General features: G+C 38.0%; 1 protein-coding gene across 2 annotated transcripts in view; it reads left to right on the top strand.

Annotated features, from left to right (window-relative positions):
- Nucleotides 1–26,862, top strand: part of ACSS3 (acyl-CoA synthetase short chain family member 3) — a 156,551-nt gene that overhangs the window by 9,005 nt on the left and 120,684 nt on the right. For both annotated transcript variants that reach the window (XM_080810786.1, XM_080810787.1), the window contains exon 2: nt 24,285–24,429. In XM_080810786.1, coding sequence (XP_080666912.1) covers nt 24,285–24,429 — 145 coding nt within the window. The remainder of the gene's footprint in view (nt 1–24,284; nt 24,430–26,862) is intronic.

The raw sequence follows: 26,862 nt of genomic DNA, 5'->3' as shown, positions 1-26,862 counted from the left end.
GTGGGAGAAAAGCAATTAAATTTTATAGGTCTTTGACTTAAGAGCTAACACTGGACAATAGGAATACCTTCTACCTAGGTTTTGATATTAGAATAAAAACATTTCCCAAGTATAATCTTTCAAGACATCTCTCCTAAGTGGATGGCTCAGTTAAGTTAAAGAACTTTGGGAAGATTTAAAAAAAAAAAAAAGAATGCTCAGTATCTGTTGTAGACATGAGCAGTGCAGATGTTTGTAAAAAAAATTGGTAAGATAGTAGTCAAAGGAACATAGGGTCAGTATTATAGACTATTAATATAGACTAAATAAATAGAAGCAAAAGCATTGGAGCTTAGAAAAGTCTACTTTTATAGTAATTTAACTTTGCTTTCCAGTTTTTCTTATTTTCATAGTGTTTTATTGATTCTCAATTGAGAGTTAAGTGCTTTTCCAAACCACAAATGCCCTGACATTGCCTTCCTCCCAACTCGCCTTCTTAATCAAGGCCAAATGATGTTTGCCAGTTACCAATGGGAGTTTGTTAGATATCTTATTTTGGTGGGTAGGCGAATAAAAAGTCCAGGATCATTATCAGTGGAGAAAACAAATTGATTCCAGGGTTAAAATTCTGGCTCCACTCCTCAAATAGTGTTTTTGCCCAAATAATTGTAAAATGGCAGAATTAATAAAATTGGTCTGCAACGGGTATTATTGTTCAGCGGTATCTGTTCTCCTCTAGGTCAGGCACGCCAAAGGGTCGGATGTCCCCATGTACACGGAGTTACGTGGTTAGCTTTGGCTAATGCAGTGAGAGGAGGAAGGTGTGTCACTTCAGAGTGAAGCCTTTATTTGCAAAAGCTTCCTTCCTCAGCCCTCTGGTTTGCAGTGGCCATCGTGAAACACATGTGGGCTACAAGCCATCTGCACTGGGGAGCAGAAATGCATTAATAGCAGATCTGGGGAGTCCACTTGAACCCACAGTGAAGTTGCATGAGTAAGAAATAAACTTTTTTTATTTTTGCAAGTCACAGAGAATTTGCGGTTGTTACTGTAGTGTAATCCAGCCTATCCTTACTAATTGAGAAGGCAATAGTTATAACTTTATAGGATTGTTGGAATGATTGTGTTGCTGGTGTACATAGTGTCCAGCATATAGTAAAAGCAGCTAGGCTTTTTTGTGCCCATGTTGTGAGCCAGGTACAATACTGAGTGCTATAATTTATTTAATATTTATAACCACCCTATGAGATGAGGGTCAGTTTTTATTCTGATTTTATGGGTGTGGAGAAGGAGATATGGACAGTTTAAGAAACTTGCCTAAACTTATAAAACTAGTAAGTAGCAGCTCTAGGATTTGAATCCAGGCGGTCCGAAATTAGCTTCTATACTCCATCTAAATACTACATTATAAGAGCGCCTGGCTGGTTCAGTCAGCTAAAAGCCAGGGTCTTGATTTCAGCACAGGTCGTGATCTCAGGATTGTGAGATCGAGCCCCACAGCATGGTGGCACTGGGCTTGGAGCCTGCTTAAGATTCTCTCTCTCCCTCTCCCTCTGCCCCTCCCCCCCTCCCCCTGCACGTATGCGCGTTCTCTAATAAATACATAAATAAATAAAAACTACATTATAGTATTTCTTTACTAAGAGTCTCAGTTAATTTTAGCTTTTCTTTCTTTTCTTATCTCTTCTCCACTGAAGCCACTAAAGTAATTAAAGACACCTGAATCTAATTCTTAGAAACATTTGGAAAATATCCGTATTATACATGGGGTAATAGATTGATATGCTTTGAAAAAATGAACTGTGTTTTATAGGTACATATTTAAAATGTGTACAACAGTCCCAAAGTTGGGGAGAGAGAGGCTTTATATCGTTACCTACTCTGGAAATGTTTCCTGGACACTAGAAAACAGTATCAATCTTCTAAAAAATGCTCTGTTGGTTTTTTGGCTTAAGGAAAATGTATAATGACCACATTATTCATTGCTTGTAATATGCTTTACTACTACTTTTATTACAACATGGTGATAAATAGCCTAATTAATTCATGGAAGTATGAATATTTGAGAATTTTCCTTTCCTCCAACCTCTCAATAAAAGAAAATACTGGACGACTTATGTGTGTATAATTATGGAACTTGTTGATTTTATTTACTGCATTTATTACTGATTTACACATTCACATGCAGTCTTCTTTCCTGTTTTTCTTCCACTGCTTTTCCTCCTGAGCCTAGTGCGACGGACAAACCTTGGTAAATGGCTGATGTTAAGTGCAGAGATGAGTTTCTCAGGAATTGTATCGCATACAGCTCTCTCTTATATATATTGATATACAGTTGGTCAATAATATGTCAGATTTTTTGAAATTCAGTACAAGGACAATGAGCTGTGGGCGCTTTCACTGACCTGTGTGATTCCATAGATGTTGCCAGACTTTGGGGGAGCAAATGATCTAAGAATGTGAAATGCTTCCTTTGAGTGTTTGGGGGGTGTGCCACAATAAGACTTGGGATATTTGTAGGGTCTGTAGTAGGGAACTCACATGTGGCTATTCTCTAGCTCATGCTGGAGCTATTCCTTTCTTCCATTTGATGTATTAGGTCTCAGTAATGATAATGATAATAGTAGCAGCTAGGGCAATGCAGAGGCGGGTAACTAATTATTGAACACGTTCTCTGGCTCAGGCCCCGTGCTAAAAGTATATATGTGTTCCTCAAATCTTGCCAACACCTTGTGAAATAGGTATAGTTATAATGCACTTTTATAGCTGTATAAACAAAGGACAGAGTGATTCAAGTGACTTGTCATATAGTGGTGGACTTCATTTTTCAACCAAGTTGGGTCACACTGTGGAGCTCGATTTCTGTAATGAGTTGTAACTACACTCTAACTTCTGTCTGGTTATCATGTGGCTGTTTGGATGTCAGAACCTAGAGGGTACAAGAATGAGAACTATGTTAGAGTTCTAAAAATTTCTAATCCGAGAGGTAGCTTCCCGTTTCCTCATTTATCATCTGTGTTTCTGTGTATCTTCCACTCTCTGATTTTAGAGGAATTGTAAATCTTCACTGATTTCCCAGATCCCACTTTTACATGTGCTCTTAACTCATTATTTTTTTTATCCTCATAAGCACATCATTTTGAATCTTATTTCCCTTTAAGGTACTTTGGCAAAGAATACTCAACGCTCATCTCCATCCACTATACATCTACTAGATAAGCTCACACTGATACTTTTACCAGTAATTTCACAAATCATTAAGAGGTAATGGAAGGGCAGCGATCAGGTCTCAGTAACTTTTCTGTCCCCAGGGAAATGCACATAACCTTGTGTATATCAACTGCACTGACTCTGAAACTTCACCTCATGTATAGTATTTTTTTTTTTTAAAGATTTTATTTGACAGAGAGAGAGATCACAGGTAGGCAGAGAGGCAGGCAGAGAGAGAGGAAGAAGTAGGGTTCCCGCTGAGCAGAGTGCCTGATGCGGGGCTCGATCCCAGGACCCTGAGATCATGACCTGAGCCGAAGGCAGAAGCTTAACCCACTGAGCCACCCACGCGCCCCTGGATTTATCTTTTTTAATCTCTCTTCTATCTGGGCTCCTATATAAGTTGTAGGTAGAAATACCTAAATTATCCATCCTACCAGAACCCAAAATGACTCATGAATCTTCTTTTTATGAAGGAATCAAAGGGTTTGAATTTTTTTTCTGCAAATTTTTATTTAAAATCCAGTTAACATACAGTGTAATTTTAGTTTCAGGAGTAGAATTTAGTGATTCATCACTTATATACAACACCCAGTGCTCATCACAAGTGCCCTCCTTAATGTCCATGACCTATTTAACCCATCCCCCCAGCCACCTCCCCTCCAGTAACCCTGAGTTTGTTCTCCATAGTAAAGTGTCTGTTTCATGGTTTGCCTCTCTTCACGCCACCCTAATGCTCATTTGTTTTGTTTCTTAAATTACACATACGAGTTAAATCATATGGTATATGTCCTTTCTCTGACTGACTTATGTCACCTACCATAATACTCTCTAGGTCCATCCATGTCATTGCAGATGGCAAGATTTCATTCTTTTTATGGCTGAGTAATACTCTATTGTATATATATACCATATTATTCATTCATCAGTTGATGGTCATTTGGGCTCTTTCTGTAATTTGGGTATTGTTGATAATGCTGCTATAAACCTTGGGGTACCTGTATCCCTTTGAATCAGTATTTTTGTATCATTTGGGTAAATAGCTAATACTGGATTACTGGGTCTTAAGGTAGTTCTTTTTTTACCTTTTGAAGAACTTCTGTTCCGTTTTCTAGAGTGGCTGCACCAGTTTGCATTCTGTTTGGGTCTAAGTTTCCTGATGAGGCAACTGGCTCCCTTTGCTTCTCTTTGGCTCATTTATCTTTAGTTGTAAAATAGACTATTTTACAGAATTCACGGGTGCTCAGTCATCAAGCCAAAGACACACATACTACAAAGAGGTAAATACTTCCCTTATGTGGTACAGACCAAGTGCCCATGTGAGTGTGGACCGAAAAAGTTGTCTCTCTGACACATATCAGATTCTAAGAATTTCAGATTTTTGAGCTGGACCAATATCACGTTACCAGATCGTCATTTATTTGTCATTTTGTAGTCAGTAAGTTAATGAAATAAACCAAATTTTAGTGATCAAATGAAAATCATTGGTTAAAGGTAGTAAAAGATGCATTGAGGAGCGTATGTACTATGGTGAGTGCTGTGAAGTGTGTAAACCTGGCAATTCACAGACCTGCACCCCTGGGGCTAATAATACATTATATGTTTATAAAAAAATAAAAAAATTATTAAAAAAGTGGTAAAAGATGAATACCGAATGATCTCACTTATATGTGGAATCTAAAAAACAGATGAACAAAACAAAACAAAACAAAAACTCAGACTCATAGATACAGAGAACAGACCAGTGGTTGCCAGAGTGGGGATCATAAGGGTTTGGGTGAAATGAGCGAAGGAAGTCAAAAGGTACAAACTTCGGGCTATAAAATAAATGTCATGGGAATACTATACTTAATAATACTGTATTGGATATTTGGTAATTGCTAAGAGTTAACCTTAAAAGTCCTCATCTCAAGAAGAAAGAAAAAAAGAAAAAAAATTGTAACTCTGTGTGGTGATGGATGATAACTTGACTTGCTGTGATAATTATTTGCAGTGTATACAAATGTCAAATCATTATATTGTATATCTGAAACCTATATAATGTTATATGTCAATTATGCCTCAATTAAAAAAGAATTTAAAAAGTGATAGCAATGAGATAATATAAAAATACTATTTTTCTAGGACACATTTATGATATTGTCATAATGGTACAAATCTTAATATTATTATTTGATATAAAAGCTGATCATATCCTGTTAAGAGCTTGAATTTTAGAAGATAGGACATTGGCTTTATTATTGTTTTAAAATGCTGAATCCTGACTGCCCAGGCTCTTCTACTGTTTACTGTAAACATTTCATTATTTCACCTGAATATTTCAAGAGCTGTTTGAAGTGTAATTTGTAATTATAGGCTTGGTAGATCTAATTTGATAAAATGTTCTCTTATCTAGGTTTAATGAACTTATAAAAGAATTAATTTTTAAATTTATACTTGGCAAAAAATACCTTTAATTAGGAATATTTTCTTATTAAATATCTAATTATTTCAGTCTATATCTGATAGAAATAATAATGCTCGCAATCAAAACCTCTTAAATCCTATAAGAGGACTTTATTCTCTCTGTGTATTTGTATGTGAGTGTGCACACATGTGTGCATGTGTTTGTGAGTGTGTGTTAAAGTGTTACAGAATACATGGGGCGCCTGGGTGGCTCAGTGGGTTAAAGCCTCTGCCTTCGGCACAGGTCATGATCCCAGGGTCCTGGGATCGAGCCCCACATCAGGCTCTCTGCTCAGCAGGGAGCCTGCTTCCCTTCCTCTCTCTCTTTGGCTGCCTCTCTGCCTACTCGTGATCTCTGTCTGTCAAATAAATAAATAAAATCTAAAAAAAAAAAAAAAAAGTGTTACAGAATACAAAATATATTATTACAGTAATAATAGCAATACTCCTTACCATAGTTTGTTAATTTATCAAGCACATACATTCTTAAAGAAGAATTTAAGGAAGGTTCAGTAACTTGCTCATGCTTACTTGGCCTGCAGGTAGCAGATCTGGGATGAAAAACCAGATCTGTTAGACTTTAGAGTGTATCAGCTTCTCACTGTATCTTAATTCCTCTCCAGTTAATCCCATCTTACTATCAGGATACTAGTGTTATAGATTTAAAAACAAGCCTGGTGCCTATATACATATATCTACACACACATCGTTGGCCTGTTATATTTATAAAAGTGGAGTTTTTTTGGCTTAGAACTTATTCATTCATTAACTCATTTGTTCCTGCCATCCTTTCCTCCTTTCTCTTATTGATTCCACAGACGTTGATCCAATGCCTTCTAAAGCCAGGAACTATCCCAAGTGCTGAATGAGATTCCAGATAGAGTGTAACTTTGAAGACCAACTTCACACATCAATGGAAAAAAGTGTTGCTTGCAATATGATCGCTCTCATTTTCCTGTTTAAAAAGAGTAATTGCGAGTGATGGAGACCATCTAGTAATAATTTTCTGAAAATAGGTGCATTAGAATTTGTTTTATTTTACAGTCAACTCTACTCTGAATTGCCTTTGATTGTTGAGGTGTGAATAACTAGAGGATACAACCACACATTTTGATCAACAGTAGCCGCTTTCTAACTAATGAATCCTTTCATAGATAAAAGAATCAGCCAGTTTTAATTTTATCCATTTGTACAGACTTATTTTCTGCTAGAGGTGCTAATACAAGGAAGGTGAGGAAAAGACAGGTAACAGCAAAGAGAATAAAGGGAAATAGTGGGCCTAGCAGGAGCTAGATAATGAACTCAGAAAATTGAGTAGGCTGCACTGTAGTTAAGTTTCAAATTATAAAAATGTTAATGGAAAATGTTTTACCTATGAATGTAATATCTATGTAGATATTGGGGGTCGACAAGGATAAAGTACAGAGAGAGTTTGTGATACTGTTCAAAGATTATTTTAAAGATAAGATTAGGGAAAAAAGGCCTAATAGAATTTTCGAGTTATGCTCAATGGTATCTAGTTAGTAAAATCAGATTTATTTTTGTAGCTATGTCTATAGCATGGTTGTGTCTGTGAGGTTGTTCTGGTGAGAGGTGAAGGAGGGAAGTTGGATGACACATTGCGTGGTTTAGTTAAAAGAGCAGGCGTTTTATAATCACAAGGCCTAGGTTTGAGACCTCGGTTTGAATTGACGTTGCCTCTTCATTGACATTGCTTTATTCACAAATAATTTTTATCAATTTAGGTTTGATGACCATCAAGGAGGGAACTTGATGTCATGATCACTGGGTATTATATGCAACTGATGAATCACTAAATTCTACCTCTGAAACTAATACAAAAAATTGGTTTATGCTTTTTTTTCCCCTAAAGAAGCAGTATTTCTGGGGCACCTGGGTGGCTCAGTGGGTTAAAGCCTCTGCCTTCGGCTCAGGTCATGGTCTCAGGGTCTTGGGATGGAGCCCGGCACTGGGCTCTCTGCTCAGTGGGGAGCCTGCTTCCCTTCCTCTCTCTCTGCCTGCCTCTCTGCCTACTTGTGATCTCTCTCTGTCAAATGAATAAATAAAATCTTTAAAAAAAAAAAAAGTATTTCTTTAAATTCTAACTGGGTAAACTCGGGAAAGTTGAAATAGATGGAAAATCAACTGTAGTTCAGTATCTTAATGCATTCTTAGTGCATATGTTGGTATATTTTATATATTTCCCTTCAGTCTTTTTATCTCACTTAAAAATTTTTATTTTGTAATAATTATAGACTCACAAGAAGTTACAAAATAGTACAAAGAGGTTGTTTGTACCTATCACTCAGCTCTCCCCAGTGATAATATCTTACACAACTAGGACATTATCAAAACCAAACTTGACATTGGCACCTTACAATTAACTAGTTTATAGTCTAGTTAATTCTTCAGATTTGCAAGTTTTGGCACACACTCCTAGTTTTTGTGTATGTATTTTCCCTTTTAAAAAATCTGTATGTCGATCAGACTGTTTGATTCTCTAGGTCTCTATTTTGTTCTTGCTGAAAAATGGAATTAAACTATCTATACTACTGATAGCTCATTTTCCACTTGTAATACGATGTGATTTTTCCATTCCTCTCTTCTTCTGTTCCATGATTTTTAATGTCTTTAGAATGTTTTAACATATTGGGTGAATGTAAAATCTTTTGTTTCACAATCCTTATGTTGATATTTAGGTGGTTTCTCTTTATTTGCTGTTAAAAACAGGCAGATACATTTATATCTCTGGATACAACATTCCAAAGATTTCTCTTCCTGTCTCTGCTTCTTTCTTAACTTTCTTAGATGTCTAGATCAAAGAGAAATTATACACTTTCTTTTTTTTTTTAAAGATTTTTTTATTTATTTGATAGAGAGCACTAGTAGGCAGAGAGGCAGGCGGAGAGAGTGGGGGGGAAGCAGGCTCCCCGCCAAAGCAAAGAGCCCGATGCGGGACTTGATCCCAGGACCCCGGGATCACGGCCTGAGCCGAAGGCAGCGGCCCAACCCACTGAGCCACCCAGGTGCCCAAATTTTACACTTTCTAATGTATATTGTCAATTTTTTTCTCTGAAAAGATTAATATTGTTCATAAAGTTTCATAACTTTCTTCCTTGTGAAATATTTAGAGAATAAAGATGAAAATTTATTGATCATTGAACACTGAGCTTTGTAAAATCTTAATGTTGTATCACATTTGCTTCAAATCTTTTTTTTTTTTTTTAAGCAGTAAGACCAAATTGATGCCCTCTTTGTATTTCTCCCAATTACAGTCTTTGTAGAAACAGTGTCAGAATAATTTATATGGTTCAATAGGAAGAAAAAGTTCTTCTCAGGCATTCTAAAATGACTGATTGTATTCCTTCTCTCTAATAAGAGCTTGTATGAGACATCTCTCTGTGGACATGAGCTAAGTGTTGTGCAGAATGAGTTAATGAATGTGGTGTCTGCCTTCTGGGAGCGTCAGCTGTAGTGGAGAGTTCCATCAGAACATTGTGGTGTGTCATTCTGTGTGAGTTATAGCCTTAAAGAGAAGGAAATGGATAGCTGAGATGAAAATGTAATATGAAAATAGGAAAAAGCCTTTAAGTCCTCAGGTTTTGAGCGCATTACTTTCAACACTTACTGTTTCTACCCTCTTTTCACATTTCTCCTTACCCAGAGAAAAGTAACAAATGTTAATGAGTTGGCTTCCTTCTCTGCATGCATGGTGCCTGGGCTGCTCTCTCTTCTCCTTTTTTTTTTTTTTTTCATTCTTTCTTCATCACTTCATCATTGTTATCAGGATTAAATGCTGAGAGGCATCTTCTCTTCCCTCCAACAAATAATACTGGTTAGTGTTGGAGTGTGGCACCTCCTCTTCTGTCCCTTCTTGGTTCTCTGGATAGTTTTGAGGTTTCAGGGTTATCTGCTTGGAGATCCTGTGGGCCCTGGTCTGTAGGTCTGTCTTCCTAGGAACCTGCTCTGGTTTGGAGTTTGGTCCCTTCTGAGTTTCCCATGACAATTCTGAGTTGCTGATGGAGGACCTCTGCTCCTATGGAGATCCTAAATGCTCTCTTGAAAAGGACTGTCTGAGGAAGTTTACTTTCCCTTACAATGTACTTTTAAATTTATATTTAATTATGATTATATTTCAATCTTAATGAATTCATGCTTTGAAATTTTAACATGTTTTGACTGGATCTTTAACATTTGCCCGTTACTCTTAATTAATTATAATTTTATCTTTTATATTTTATATTAAACCAAATTCTATTTGTTTGATTAAACTCTGTTTCTTTCCTGCATTTCCTCTATACTAAAAATAAAACCAACAAGATAAAATGGTGTCTTCACTTTCAGCTTTGAATTTAACTGTCCAGCATGACTCATAACCCGTGGATCTTTAAGATCATTCATTCATGCCTTTTCTCTTCATTGACAGTGGATACAGTTCAGATAACAGGTATTGATTTCTGGAGAGCCTTTCTTTCTATTCTTTTTCCTGTTGGCTGTATTTCTCATCGTTGGCAGTTCACTCCGTTTTAATCTGAGATGATCGGCAGAGGTGCAGATGCCTGCGATGTCCTTTCATGTTGAGAAGGGACAATCTGTGGCTGGGGCTGGTGAATGGGGCCGGGTTCTGTGTGTGTGTACTCACAGAAGAAGGATCAGTATGGCTGAAGGATGTCTCTCTCTTTGTGTTCGGTTTCCCTGTTAAAATAATTGTCCTATAAAGAGATGTGCTTTCCAAATACTTCTACAGAAACAATATCCCTAGTGGTTAAATTAACATAGGGTTATTATGCCGCCCCAAGTAAGCAATTACCCAATTTGGAGGGTTTCCTGGAACAGTCAGTTGATACGGCTCAAGACCAGCTCTCTGTCATTTAGATGAGATGTCCCTGTGTGTATAAAGCAATATGATGCTTTCTTAAAAATGCTTAAAGCCCTCTCTGTTTGTGTGCCATAGCAGTCTTTTGAGCCAGTCGTTTTCTTACTGAGTGCTTACCTCATGAGACTCTTTTTCTTATTTGTGTTAATGTGTCAGAAGAGTACTACCTCAGTTCACGTTCATTCACACTTGCAAGCATTTATTTAAAAATAATTATTGAGCATTTGCTGTGTGCCATTAATGAGCTAGCACATGGTCTCTGCCCACAAGAAACAGCCTCTAGGGAAAGTACAAGAATTACTCAAACAAGCACACAGACATGTGAAATTGGAAATCCATCCCATTTTCCTTGGAGTCGGAAAGCACTGGGTTGCAGTCTGCCGCATGCTAGTTTTATAATTCTGCGGAGTTGGTTGACCTCTCTGAGGTGCGTTTCTCATTGATAACATGAGAATAACAGTGTCGTCCTCCAGGGACGGTGTGCATTAATGATTTGATATATATATATATATAAAAATTATCAGACGTAGAACCTGGCATATTGGTGATTAACAAAATATTAGTTTCTTTTCCTACTTCAAAACTGTTTCTTTTTCTTCTTATTTCAGGTCTCCCTTAAAGGCAACATAAACTTGACATACAGAGATGAAGAAACTCTCAGGCTTCTTTGATACCATCCTTTCTCCTCCTTCTAGTTCCTTTTTGATTGTTTCTGTAATAGTTTCCTCCCGCCATGTTTTCACAACTTATGTGCTCTTCCTGTCTAGTCAGTAGATCCTAACTGCTTCCATTTCCTCGTTTGCCTCTCCAGTCTGACCTGAAATCCATTTCTAAGCTGGACATTCTCCAGCTCTAGACCTTTTAATTAGCCTGCATGTCCTTAACAAGGCATTCCAGGCTTTTCAGATGAGTCTTCATTGTCTTGGTTCACGGGATGCTCCACCCCAACATTCCAGCAGCATTAACGCACTTGCACTTCTAAACCAGAACCTAACTTTGCCTAATTTTTGTAACCATCTCACTTGCCATTGCCATTAAAAAATTCTGTTAATTTTCAGTGCCCCCCCCCCTCAGCTGCCTTCACTTTTCACCCTTTTAGTAAAAGCCAGTTGAAAGATTGGTACAAGCTAAAGAGAAGCCAGAGCTTCCCCCTTGTCTTCCTACCCTCACTTCTCACCCATGTTGTCTGTATTCCAGGTTCTCCTCTCTTTTACAGACCAGTGTCCATGCCAGTGGCCCCAATGCTCATCCCTGTATCCAAATTGCTCTCCCAAAGATCATCAATACCTATGTGTTCCTTTTCAGTGGACTGACCTGAAGTCCTTACTTCATTTGATCTCTCTTCAGTATTTGGTGTTGGGGACCACTTCTGCCTCCTCGAAATTTCCTACAGCTGCATTGTTCAATATGGTAGTCTGTAGCCACGTGTGATGATTTAAATTTCAGTTTAATTAGAACTAAGTAACAGCTAACATTTAGTTCTGCAATGACAGTAGCCAAATGTGGCTACTGAGCACTGGAAAGGTGGCTAGTATGGTTGAAGAACTAAATTTTAAATTATATTTATTTTTAATTAATTTAAATTTAAATTTAACCAGCTACCTGTGGCTATGCTATTGAGCAGTGAAGAGACAGAAAATTGCCATCTTCACAGAAATTTCTGTTGTACAAGTCTTCTCTAGAGACAGGATTGGCAAAGTTTTTCTTTAAGAGGCCAAATAGTAAATATTTTTGACTTTATGGGCCAGTAAGTTTCCATTGCAAACACTCAATTCTGCTGTTATCAAGCAAAAGCAACCACAGAGAGTGTGTAAACAATTGAGTGTGGCTGTGTTTCAATAAAACTTTATTTATACAAACAGATTGTGGGCCAGAGTTGGCATGTGGCTATAATTTGCTGATTCCTCTTGAGCCTTGGTTTCTTTAATATGCATTCTTTTCATTCTTTTCCTCTTTTTCTCTAAAAATCTTTTTTCAGTCTTTCATATTTCTCACACCCCTTCCTGCTTTCATCTCTATCACTGCAACACTATTATTCAAGAAATCTGGCAACCGTCACCCTCCCCTTGTATCCTGCTTTAGCCTGTCGTACCCATTGCCACAAAACTGTGCTTTCATAACTTACCTAAGCCAGTTTCCCCACTTGTAAGTGTGTATAAAATAGTAGTTAACTGATAGGATTATTGAAAGGAGTCAATGAAATGTGTATAAAATTGTGCTTGTAGAATACATTTTACAACACAGAATAAGTGGTTGTGACTTGGAGCCTGACTGTTTGACATGCAGTCCACTGGGAGGCCACTTAACTTCTCATTGCCTCAGTTTCCTCATCTGTAAGATGAAGATGATATTAGTATCTACAGAGTCATTATGAGAATTGAATGAATTTGTGTTAACTGTTCATAGTGTTGTCTTGGCACAGAGTAAGTGCTCTTTGTTTTTTATTTTGTTTTGTTTTCCCGGTTTTATAGATGGAGGAAGAAAGACCTAAGCATGTTAATTTGCCTGCAGTCCTACATTTAGTACCTGAAATGCCTGGTATTTGAACTCTTATTTTTTTACTTCAAAGTTCAGACCCTATAACAAATACACTACATTCATTTCAACATCCGCCTGTTCCTAACCACATTCCTCTAGCTGGAATTAATCTCTTTTTTACTGTGCTTTCATCATACTTTGTTTCTACCTCTGCCAGCAAATTTGCCACATTTTGCTTTCTATTACAGTTATTGGAAATCATTCTGGCTTTTAGAGTGGTGGACATGTTCCCAATTATATTTTCTCCCATTTCTTTATAGTCTCCGTTCTAACCAACAACAAATTATTGTTAAATTTGTTGGATAAAAAAACTTTTGAAGAGAAGATCATTATTGATAGTTAACATTGGGGGTTGTAATCTGCCAAAAGTCTGCCTATAAAATGATGAATTGTTTCTTATCATGGTTATACATTCCTCACTATCTTAGCATGGATTTAGTATTTTAGTATATAGATAGCCAAATATATCCATCATCTTTGAATTGTTTTCAATATGTTATCCTTGGGTTTATTTAACTTTTAAAAAAGAGCTTGAACTTTTTTTTTTCTGAAATTGTGCCAAAATAAAGACCCAAATAGGTGGTCATCAAGGAAGGAAATTGTAGCATGATCCAAGGAAGGGAGCTCCTATCAGAAGGTAAATTGTAAGTTGGACTTTCCAGTTAATTAATGGTGAATGTATGACCAGTACAGAAATCAGAAGCTGGGACTACAGAGAGGGTTGCAGGACTGTGACTACCAAATATGGTTTTGCTAGGGTGCCTGGGTGGCTCAGTTGGTTAAGCATCTGCCTTTGGCTCTAGTCAGGATCCCAGGGTCCTGGGATTGAGACCCCATGTCGGGCTCTCTCCTTAGTGGGGGGTCTGCTTCTCCCTTTCCCTCTGCCTCACTTGTGCTTTCTCTGTCTCTCTGTCTCTGTCTCTCCTTCTCTCAAATAAATAAATAAAATCTTAAAAAAAAAAAAACCCAAATACGGTTGTGTTAGGGGTCTCTTTCTTTCAACAGTTGTTTCTTACATATTGAAATATGGCAGTTTGTAAAAGAATTTCATAGATCACACTATTGAACATACAGTAAGTTTTGTTCTTGAAATAGGAGGGAGTGGTGAAATTGAAAGGAATATTTTAAACTTTACCAGTTCCACTTTCTGTACCTGGGTAATCAAATTCACAGAGTAAATGCTATCAATTTTTCCCTCTGAAAGAAGTTTTCTTTTTCTTTTTCTTTTTAGTGTCAGAGTTTTTTTTCCTTTTATAATGTTTGAAACCTGGTTTAATACTAATACGTACATGCCTAATTAACAAAATTTTAGCTCTCAACAAACAGAAGGTTGGGAATCATGAGAATTGTGGGAATAGAAGAATCATGTGAACATTTGGCACCAGTTTCTTGCAGTACCTAGAGATCAAGACTATGGAACTTGTCAGGCTCCCAGCCTCTTAAAAATCTTTCAGATATCTACCTACATTCATCCACTCAGCCCAGTGTGGGCCAAGTACACACTCCAGTTTAACCCTTTTGATGAACAAGGTCAGTGTGAAATACAGGATGGGCTAAAGTCAAGTATTAGGAAGACAGGATTCAGGGTAGGCTAAGGGGAGGAAGAGAAGTCAAATTCAAACAAGATGCTAGATGTAAACTAGCAGGGGCTAATGAGGAAAAAGCAAGGGAAAATAGAAAATTATGCATAAAGCAGTCTAGAAAGAATTTCAAGAGCTTTCTTCTTCTTATGTCCCTCCTCCTCCTTTCCTCCTCCCCCTTCCCCTCCCCCCCTTCCCCTCCTCCCCCTTCCCCTCCTCCCCCTTCCCCTCCTCCTCCTCCTCCTTTCTCTCCTCCTCCTCCTCCTTCCTCTTCTTCTTTCATAAAGATTTTACTTATTTGAGAGAGAGTGTGCACACAGAGGGAGAGGGAGAAGCATACTCTTAGGCTGAGCAGGGGCGCCAAGGCAGGGCTCAACATGGGGCTCAATCCCAGGACCCCGGGGACCCCGGGGACCCCGGGATCATGACCTGAGCCAGAGGCAAATACCTAACAGACCGAGCCACCCAGGCACCCCTGCCAAGAGCTTTCTTCTTACTGGACCTCCTTCTGAAGACTCTCAGGTCCACCTCCGTGAACTCAGACACTGATGATGGTGTGTCTTGACTTCTTTTTAGGGACATCTATAGCCCAGGTGTCTCTCATTCATGCACATTTATCTCTGGTTACCTGGGAAATTTGCTTCATAACATATGTGTTCACTCAAAAATACAGTCGACAGGGCAGCCACCATTTGGAATGTCACTGGTCCTTGTGACAAAGAGAAGGAAGTGTGGAAAACACAGGCTGGATCTTGAAGACTTCCTGCATTACTTCTCTAGCTGTGTTCATGTGCCGTGGCCAGCTTCCTGACCATGTGCCTCAGTTCATGCACAGTTTTACAAGTGCCTGGAAGGAGGGCAACTGAAATCGCAGTGGACAGCAAGCAGATCCGATGAACACAGATTTGTAATAGAGCTATGTGATTCGAAGGTTCTATGTAGCCATTATTAGTATACTGTATAGCTGCTTGAGGTTGATTCTGGTGAGAAAAATTTAAAAAAGCAGCAAAAATTTAATGATCCAAGTTTTAGTTCCTTAAATCTGAGTTTAGATGTTGTTACAAGTATAAGAAATATTCCTTCTTACTAGAAGAAAACTGAAAAGAGATTTTATTTAATTAATATTTTTCATTAATGGTAGTTATAATGATATGGAGTTGATAATTTAGTCAAACCAAGTGCCAACCATTCTTCTGTTAAATTTTATATTTTTATTCAAGTATATTTATATCATCCATTTAATTCATTAATGCATGTTAGCAAAAACCAAATCACACCAAAGTATTTGTTACAGAAAAATATAGACTATCCCTTTTCATACTGTCCCATCAATTTTTCTTTTACCCAACGTTACCACTATTCATATTTTCTTGCACATTGTTCTAGACCCCTTGTGCTTTTATACAGCACAGAGATAAATATACAAGCATCTTGCTTTGACTGAATTAAAAGTACTGTGTATTATATCTTTATATCAATCCAGTGGGGGAAAATAATATCTCATTATTGTTTTAATGTTTGTTTTCCTGATTGTCAGTGAGCATCTTTTTTTTTTTTGCTTATTGGCCATTATCAGTTTTTTCCCCCTCTATGGATAGCGTGCTGAGATTCCTTACTTGTTGGATTTTTAATTTTTTTATATTATTTTTAGGTACACTTTATATATTGTTGAAGTTAAAAATATATCTTTCCCCTTGTTATTTATGATAACAAAGCTTTATATTGTCCTGTTATAAGTGTGTGTGTATACATATGTATTATGCATATATATTCTCATATATATATATATATGTATATGAGAGTATTTGCCAGGGCAAAATTTCTAGATACAACTACTTGAATGTTCTGTCAGTAGAGACTTGTGAAGAGTTCTCTCTATAAACTCAGTCAGCTTTTAGTTACACTCAAATTTCATTCAGTTTTCTGAAGAAGAAATTCAGGGCCAAGATGGGGTAGAATAAAAAATATGAATTTTTTCCTTTCTTTCTTTTTATACATATGCATAATACATTTGTAAAATTGACTATGGATAAATAAATAAATATAATTTTACCACCACATCATTATATAAATATAAATATGTAAGTATATATATACCTATCATATAATACATAGAGATATCATATAATACATACATGTAATACACGCTATATCACATATATCACATACAGATTTTATACATATATGAATAAATTATTGGCATATGGTATAAATTTATGTATATACACACATACACACACATGAACAGCTACATACACATGCATACACACATACATGAACAGCTACATACACATGCATACACACATGAACAGCTACATACACATGCACACACATACATGAATGGCTACATACACATGCATACACACATGAACAGCTACATACACATGCACACACATACATGAATGGCTACATACACATGCATACACACACATGAACAGCTACATACACATGCATACACACATACACTCTTCTGAGTGTCCAGGTTCAGGTAACTGACTGAAGTACATTTCAGAATCCAGGTAAGGATCTTAGTTCATGTGTCAGCGAATGCAGATTTTGGTTACTAGAGTCCTTCTTTCTGTGATTGTTTGAGAGGAAAGAGGGGATTTCCAGGTGGCAGTGGTATGTAGGGTTTCTAGACCTCCTGGAAGTCACATAGAATCTTGTCCCTGTTCTACGGGTCTTAAATATTCTAGAGGCGCATCCATGCAGAAACTCTCCCTATTTCAGAAAGTTAGACTGGGCTGGTGAGAGTTTATGTGATGTGTGTGTAGGTGGGGGTATGTGTGTATGGCTTATGTCTGGATTTCCCATCCAAACACCTATGGCCCATTTCTTATTCCCACTTGCCTCTGATTGTGGAGTTATTTCAGAGTTGTACTGAGAGGCTTTTGGTGAGCCTCTTTATTACCTGCTTGGGGTTTATAGTTTCCCCATAAATATATTCTATGGTACAGTTGTATGATTTTTTTCTACACTTTGTTTCCTTTGTTTCATCTTAAATTGGCAGTACATAAGAGGTCATGGAAATCTTTCCATATCAGTACACTTGGATCTGCCATGTTTTTTATGACTTCTGGACATAGCAGTCATTCTACTTCTGTTTGCTTCATATAGGCCAAAATTGGCCTCCGCTCTGATCAGGTGGTAGCACCATTTCTACTGGTTCCATTATTGCTATCAATTTATTTTCACTTTTGTATTTTTTTCTGTTATCAAGTGAGCTGTGGGGTACATTCAGATTTCTTTCAGTTTTCTGCAGAAGAAATTCAGGGCCTAGATGTGGTAGAATAAAGAATATGAAATTTTTTCCTTTCTTTTTTAAACAGAACTAAAAGCTGACTGAGTTTAAAGAGAACTCTTTACAAGACTCTACTGACAGAACATTCGAGTAGCTGTATCTAGAAACTACATAACCTTGGCAAAGACTCTGATATATATAGATGAGAATATATATGCATAATACATATGGGAAGAATGGAGCATCATGAAAGAACGAGTATAGTAAACATTATTCAAAAATATGTGCTTGCACAAAAATTGATGCTTATAAAATTGACTATGGATAAACAAATATAATTATACTACCACATCATTATATAAATATAAATATATAGGTATATGTATACGTATCCATATATAGAGAGTCACACACAGATATCATGCAATACATATGTATAATATATACTATATCATGTATGTTACATACAGATTTTATACATATTTGAATAAATTATTGGCATATGTCAGGGATCAGTATAAAAAAAGAAACCAGAAGAGAGTATTATGGATTTTTCTTAGAGGAAGAAATTGCAAAGGAAAATGATGAGTTTATTTGACTACATACAAATTTCAAATCTTTTTATGTCAAGAAACACCACGAATTGAAATTAGTGAATAAATTGAGAACAATAATTTCTAACAATGTCAGACATATGATCAATGTTCAATATAAAGAACTTTTAAAACTTGATCAGACATTTTACTTAATACCAGTAGTCAAACCAAAACTAAAACTACTTTTCACTTCTCAAACTGAAGAAGGCTGAGAATAATCTGTATTTGGAGAGTGTGATAAAATAGAATTTCAGGTATTGCTGTCTGTAATGTAAATGGATTCAATATTTCCAGAAGAAATGTAATTATTTGATGTATGTGTTTGATTGTAGGAATCTTGCCTGCAAATATAATAAAAAACAATGTAACCAATATTTCTCTATAAGAAACATCATTCCAAGATCATTTAAAATAATGACAGTATTATGAAAAGCAATTTGCAACAATACAGGGTTAACATTATTATTGAACAGCCATTGAATGGAATATTATGCCATCATTAAATGTGTGGTGTTTTTTAAAATTTTCAGGCCCTTGGAAAAGGCTCATTATGTAATCTTAAACATAGAGGCAAAATATTTACATATATAAACAAAATACCCCAAAGTATATTTTCTCAGTTGTCTATCGTGGGCATTAGTTATTTTAATAATCTGGGGAGACAACCCATTTAAAACCTGCTCATGAATTTAGAAGGGACAGTGAAGGGACAGCACATAGAAGGTATTCAATTGACCTTTACCGAAATGATTTGATTTAAAATGAAATAAGAATCTTGTCATAGTAGAATAGTCAAATCTTTGAGCTGGGAGGTTCCTTGCAGGTCACTTGGTCCAGTCAGCCACAGTAAACCAATCTCTTAAGTCTAGCCAATTTATAGTGGTATATTCATCAACTCTTACCACCTCTGGAGCCATGCCAATTTGTTATCTCCTGCAACAGTTCTTGTTGAACACTGCTTGCAGGCCCTGCCCTCTATTTGAATTCTCTTTCTGCCTGTCCTAAAGGGTACTCTTCAAATTCTTTAAATATCTTTAAGGGGATCCTTAAAAAAGAAAGCCCTAGGATATTAATAACTTAAATATGAAACTACTACATATTTTCAAATACTTGAGAAAAATCTAAAGAAAGCTTCAACCAAGAGACACAAGATCTAAAGAAAAACCAAGTGGAAATTTTAGAACTGAAAAACGCAATTATCAGAATAAAAATTCACTGAATTGGCTTGACAGCAGAATGGAGACCACAGAGGAGAGAATCTGTGAACTTGAGGGTAGAAAATAAGTTACTTATAAATGAATTAATTAATATGATGTTAATACCGATGTGTGTCTGGGTGTCGAAAGTCTTGGGTTGCAGGTACGGCATTATCCAATTTCTTGCCCAATGTCCTGGGAATTATTCTTGTTTTAAGTCTCTGTTCTCTCAACTTTAAAATGAGATAGCAAAAACTACCTTGGCTACTCTACCTGGATCGTAAATCCAATGTTTCTTGGACGTTGACTAATATTTTTATTCATTCATTTATCAAATATATATGGAATGCCTAATATGAGAACGGCTATAATAAATCCTAGGATTGTAGGGAGAATATGACATTGTCTCTGCTTCAATTAGCTTACAGTATAATGAAGGAAATGTAGAAGTAAGTAGACCAATTGTCATTGCCATGTGACAAGTACCATGGCAAGGATCTGTGCATAGGGCTGTGGAACTTCCTGGGGGAGGGTGGCGGTCAAGGTCAAGATGGCCACAGCAAGAGCTGCTGACTGGACTCAGGAATTACACATTTTGTAATTCCTTGAAGCTGGAATGTGGGAAGTTGAATGGGGAGAAAGAAGGCTGAGATGAATGGTCTTTGCATGCCCCTGGAAGATACATAGTTTTTATTCTGAACTTCATGGAACAGTATTACATGACTTTAAGCACTCTGTGGTATGAGAACATTTACACGGAGGAAAAACATTCCTTAAAAACTTTTTTTTTAAAAATTTGAGTCTGGTTGACACACAGTGTTCCCTTAGTTTCAGGTGTACAACAGAGTGATTGAACTTCTCTATATTATGCTGTGCTCACCACAAGTGCCGCCGCCGTCCGTTACTGTAAAATGCCGTTATGATACCATTCACTATATTCCCTATGCCCAGCCTTTCACCTCCGTGACTTATTCATTCCATAAGTGGAAGCCTGTATCTCCTCCTTACCTTCACCCATCCCCCTACCTCCTTCACTCTGGCTGCCATTAGTTTGTTCTCTGTGTTTACACAGCGGATTCTCGTTTTTACTTGTTAATTCATTTGTTTTTTAGATTCCACCTAAAAGTGAATTCACATGGAATTTGTCTTTCTCAGTCTGACTTACGGAGGAAAAAACATTCTAGTAGCGTGGAGAGGTGACTTGAGAGGATGCGTTGAGGCCTGAGGCAGGGAGATTAAGTAGGAGGCAGTAATTCCAACCCAGGTTATCAATGAGAGAACGGAACATTTACGGAGATTAATGTGATTTTCCGTATGGCCAATTGAATGTAGAGAATGAGGGACCAAGTCTGACTCTAATTCAGGTTTCTAATTCAGGTCCCTGGGTGTAAGGTTGTTCCTTGAAATATGGAAAACAGGGGAAGGGGAGGGTTTGTACTTGGGATGGGGCAGTGGGTGGAGGTGGGGTGAAAATGACTATGGTTTTGGAGGTGTTATTCTTTCCAAACAGAGATGTTATCTGGGTGAGAAAATGTTTTACTCTATCCTTCTAGGTTCTTTTGGCTGTTCTGTTCATTAAATTGACATAATATGAAATTAATAGGGAAAAAAACTAATTGTGAATGTATGGGAGCCTCCTACAGATGTGAGAGATTTGAAGACAGACTGTTGAGGCTCATATGCCATCGTGAGCCAAGGTGAAGAGGGTGAGGGCCTAGAGCTTCAAAGGGAAGGAAGACAGTTCACAGGAAGATGGAAAGAGCAAATGTTTGTTTGCAGAGACCATGAGACCGGGACTTTGAACAAATAAGCCCTGCCAAGCCCTCCCCCCACAGCTTACCATGCCTGGCCCATACTCTTTGTAGTTACCCTTGGTGATAGATCTTTTCCTGGACCAGGCCGTCTAACTAAATTCTTAGAAGCAGTTAAATAGTGGGGGCCGGGGGAGGGAGGGCACAGTTTAAAGGTCTTCCTGAGTCTTTTGGGCCTCGATTGTCTTCTGCTCAAAATAAGCCACACATCAAAAATAGCATGTTTTGGGGACACTCATTCTGAAACCCTTCCAGGTCCAGCAGACTGTTGGCTATAAGGGCCAGAACTCAGGAGGTCAGGACTGGAGCAAAATGTGGAAGTTGAAGCCATATGAGTATAAAGATTACCTGGAGAGTGTATGCAGAGTGAGCCAAGGGATCGATATGGAACCTTAGGAATCTTGGTCAAAGATGTGACAGAGGAAGAAGATTCCATGAAAGGTATTCAGAAGAAATAAGTAAAGAGGTAGAAGAACAGTCAGCAGATGATAAAGTGGATTCCTCATGTTCTTTAGTATTGAGGGGGCCCTTTTTTTGTGCACGTTCATGAGCAGAATTAATTATTGGGCACAAAGTATGGTAGAGTGGAAGTCATAGAGAAAAAGAAAGAGCAATGACAACATTGACAAGTATTCTAGCAAGCCTATACTCTTTTTTTGTTCTTTTTAAGATTTTATTTATTTATTTGACAGACAGAGATCACAAGTAGGCAGAGAGGCAGGCAGAGAGGAAGGGAAGCAGGCTCCCCGCTGAGCAGGGAGCCTGATGTGGGGCTCTATCCCAGGACCCTGAGATCATGACCAGAGCTGAAGGCAGAGGCTTCAACCCACTGAGACACCCAGGTGCCCCAAGCTTATACTCTTAATATTCTGTCTCAGAAACAGAAACAAAACCAAAAAAATAGAAATAAATATTTTTGTGAAAAAATCCTATAAAACATCTTTCCTTATTTCTGCCACAAATTGCTGAACAAACTACCCTTTTTTCTTGGCATATTTGCTAATTATGGCCACAATTACGCTACCTATCCAGTAACCCCAAAAATGTCTGAATCCCAACACATTCGGCAGTTATTTCCAGGTATCTTGAGGTTGTCACGGGGTCAGATGATCCAGGATGGGCATGACTGGAAACATGGCTCCAAGACCTGGATCTGACTGGGTTGGGTTCCCCGCTTCTGTTGGGCTCTCCTCTCCCCTACAAATACGGCTTGGGGAGGAGGCCGAGGAGGCAGCTGTAGCACCGGGAGGCTCTTCCCGGGGGAGAGGAGGTGAAAGAGAGTGAGCCCAGCTGCACAAGCGCGTTCAGGCCTCTGCCTGAACCGTCTGCTGATTCCGCAGAGCGTGCTCGCACGGAGGAGCCCACAGTCAGGGAAGTCTCTGCTAACGGAGGTGGGGGCAAGGGCAAGAGATAATATTTTTGAACAAACCCTGAATCTATCACACTTGGCAATTGAGAATCCTTACGTTAATTACTTTTTGTGCTGTGCTGTCAGGTCGCTATATTCTGATTATTGCAGTGTGTAGGGTCATTTGACCCCGATTAAGCGATGCCTCGTCCTGCTGAGTTCTGTATGTGTAATTTTTTCATGCTGCCACTAAATCTATAGCTGCTTTTAATTCACTGCCTCATTTCACACGGGGCTTTTTGAGCGAAGACCTGAGGTGAGCCTCAGCTACCTGACAAGGCTTTTTCTTCTTGCATCAGTGTTTTTTTTTTCCCTGTTATTTTTGCATTGTTATAATATTTGCTAGTCTGACATTGGGACAACTAGACCACTGGTCCATTTGAATACTTTATTCTAATCCCCTCCTCCTAAACAAGTGGCAAATGCAAAAAAAGCCTTTTCTTTTGGAAAAATGAGATATAGTTCCTTAAAAAGTATCTTCGTCTATCTACATGGTGTCCGTATTTTCACTGGGAGGCATTGAACAATTAGGAGATGAAAAGCACTAAATTGCAAAGGTCTTCCAAAAAATTAATTAAAATTTCATGTGTACATTCATTCTTTATTCAAATTATGAAACATCTCAAAGATGCAGAACAGAGCTTATTTATTCTTTGTGCAACCAGAGACATCACACTTCCTTGAAGCAAAAAAAAAAAAAAATCTATATATCTATATCTGTATCTATATATATCTTTTAAAGAAGAATTGAATTTTCCAGTAAGTTTGTCTTTTTATAGCAGATACCCAAACTCAGTCACACATCTATGATTTGTCCTCTCAGTCTGATGTTTGCTTGGCCTATATACAATTCATTTCATCTGTGTAACCTAGATTGTTTTGGTGCTCTATACTTAGTTTCTTCCTAACAATAAAACCGACAAAGTTATCCCCTTGAAGTGTGAGGTATATATATATATATATATATATATATATATATATATATATTTTTAGTGCACATCAAAATAAATACATATTTATTAAAATAAAGATGTCCTTTCTGGGGATGCGTGGATGGCTCAGTCGGTTAAGGGGCTGCCTTTGACTCAGGTCATGATCCCAGGGTCCTAGGATCCAGCCCCATGTCTGGGTCCCTGCTCAGCATGGAGTCTGCTTCTCCCTCTGCCCCTCCCCCAACTCATGCATGTGCACTTTCTTTTTCAAGTAAATAAATAAAATCTTAAAAAAAAAGATGTCCCCTTTGTACCATCTTAAATATCTGCTTTGTGCATATCATTACCTGGCTTACCATGCATGGGGAAACACTATTTTAAGGTCAATGATGCCAAACTAGAAATACACAAACTAGTTAGGCAACAATGTATTTTGGAAAGAATTATTAACACTTACCTTCCAATTTTTCAGGTTCGTGGAAGGAATGCTTAACATTTGTTACAATGCCATCGATCGTCATATTGAAAACGGTCAAGGAGATAAGATTGCTATCATCTACGACAGTCCTGTGACAAATACTAAAGCAACTATTACCTACAAAGAGGTTCTGGAGCAGGTACTATCGTAAATGTTCTGTATATGTTACTTGGAAATCATATAGAAATTGCTGAACCTACATCCGCATTGTGTAACTTTACTTCGCTTAAGTCATCGACCTACGCTACTATGGTTTCCTTTTAGGTGCACTGGAAAAACTAGAGGTGTGCTAACTCATAGACAGTTTTTATCCCTTATTTTACATGTTACAGAACTGGAAGAGACTCATTTTACAGGGAGAGCTTAGCAAGCCTCTAAAGATATGTGTAAGTCGTCTCCCGGCCTTTGCTTCCATCTCCGTTGCCATCATGTCAGTCCAGCTCCTTTTCTGCTTTCCTCGTAGCGAAGCAGCATCCTGACTTCCCCACTACCAGCCTCCCCTCCTGTTAGATCACCACCTGACGTGTCACACCAGAGTTTTCTCTTCAAGAAACAACCAGTTAAAAACCTTTTCCTTAAAAATTGCTATTAGAGAGTAAGATCTCCCCCCGCCCCGCCCCACCCCAGGATGTAGAAGCCATTTGGAATGAAGCATTTCCTGAAGGTTCATTTCCAGACCTTCTGGTCCATGCACACAACCGGTTCACCTGGGTTGTCTGGTGATGCCCTCTGGCACTCCTCGCCCTTTACAGGTCTTTCTACACACTGTCTGTTTCCCCAATTTGCTCTTTTTTTCTTGTTTGTTTGTTCTTTCCCATCTGTGTAGTTTTTGGGTGAGTCACAATATTGACAGATGAATTATCAGATTTTTTTTTTTAGCATTAGGGTAGAAATGAGGTTTCAGAAGTAATTATAAAAGTATTTGGGGATTGTGGACTGGGCAACGCGTATTCTAGATCTGTGGGGGCATTTATTTACATACGATTTAAAGGGAGATCAAAGTATAGGGAAGGGTTTCTGCTTTGATGCTATTGAGATTTTATTTATTTATTAATTATTTTAATTAATTAATTTTAGAGAGTGAGGGGGGAGGGGCAAAGGGAGGAGAAGAGAGAGAGAGGGAGAGAAGCAGACTCCCCGCTGAGCATGGTGTCCAACATGGGGCTTGATCTCATGACCCTGAAATCATGACCTGAGCCAAATCAAGAGTTGGACACTTAACCAACTAAGCCACCCACGTGCCCCGACATTATTGACATTTTAAGCCAGAGAATTCTGTTAAGGGTGCTGTTATATGCAGTGTAGATGTTTGGCAGCGTTCCTGGTCTTTACCCATGAGAGACAGTAGCGCACCTCCTGCAGTTGTGAAATGACCAAAAATGTCTCCAGGCATTGCTGAATGTGTCTTGGATGGCAAGTTGTTATTGGTTGAGAACTACTGGTGTAGCAGAGTTGGTTTGGAAGCATTTGCTTTTAAATGAAGGCTTTCGAAAGCACATTCTCTTCTTTCGCTTTTTTAACCTACTTAGGGTTTCTCCTTGGTTTTTAGAAAATTTGGTCAACTTTCCTTGACTCCTGGAAATTATATCCTTTTGCATCAACAGTGTTCCTGTTTAGACTTCTAAGAGATTTCAAAAAAAGACAACGGGGACAATCCTGAGTTGTTGCAAACAATCAAGAGAGAAATTTAATCCAGTTTTGCTCAAGCTGGGTCTCAGCCTGGTTCTGTCAGTGAATGCCAGCTTGAGCTGACTAAAACATAAGAGGAATTCATGAAAAGGGAAGGCTAACGAACCAGGTTCAGAAAAATGACACACCCCAAGGGAGAAGGGGCAGAGGTAAAAGTTTAAGGCGAAACCACACATTGTCTGGTAACTAGACTTGCTGACCTGAGGTAACCCCCTAGACAGACATAGTGGGCATACCGACTTGGCCAATTTTAGGTCACATGCCTGAAGTATCAGGCATCTCTTCCTCCAGAAAGAGGAGGAAGAAATGTCTTCTCTTCTTTTGATTTCATAGTGGGAATTGGGGCCCTTGTTCCCTCTAGGACTCATACTGGGGGAATTCCAATCCAGTAAGAAGGGAGTTCAATATTAGGCAGCCCAAGACAGAACAAAACAAAATAATGACACATTTATACTGTTGGGTACTTTGTATTGGTCTGTAAGCGTGAACTCTGTTTTCGAAATGAATTATACAGAAACAGAGCTCACACTGGGGCTGAGGAGAGAAAGAACTCCATTAGCAGATGACTCTGTTAGTCATCTGAGGCCATGTTTTATTATAGGAGATAATGTAAGTCTCCCGATAACCTGCTGGACCCTGTGTTTTATTTTAGGTTTGCATTTTTGGCTTTTAGATGAGGGTTTATATATGATTAAAAACTTACTCCTCTGATTTGGGCATATTGTCAATTTCATTTTATTAATATTAAGGCCCAAAACACAGGCGAATCTTTTTTTTTTTTTTAAGATTTTATTTATTTGACAGACAGAGATCACAAGTAGGCAGAGAGGCAGGCAGAGAGAGAGGAGGAAGCAGGCTCCCTGCGGGGCAGAGAGCCTGATGT

Source organism: Martes martes (genome assembly GCF_963455335.1).
Source record: "Martes martes genome assembly, chromosome: 8".
Classification (NCBI taxonomy): domain Eukaryota; kingdom Metazoa; phylum Chordata; class Mammalia; order Carnivora; family Mustelidae; genus Martes; species Martes martes.
The sequence above is the reverse complement of the archived record's forward strand: the minus strand, read 5'-3'. Positions and strand labels throughout refer to the sequence as shown.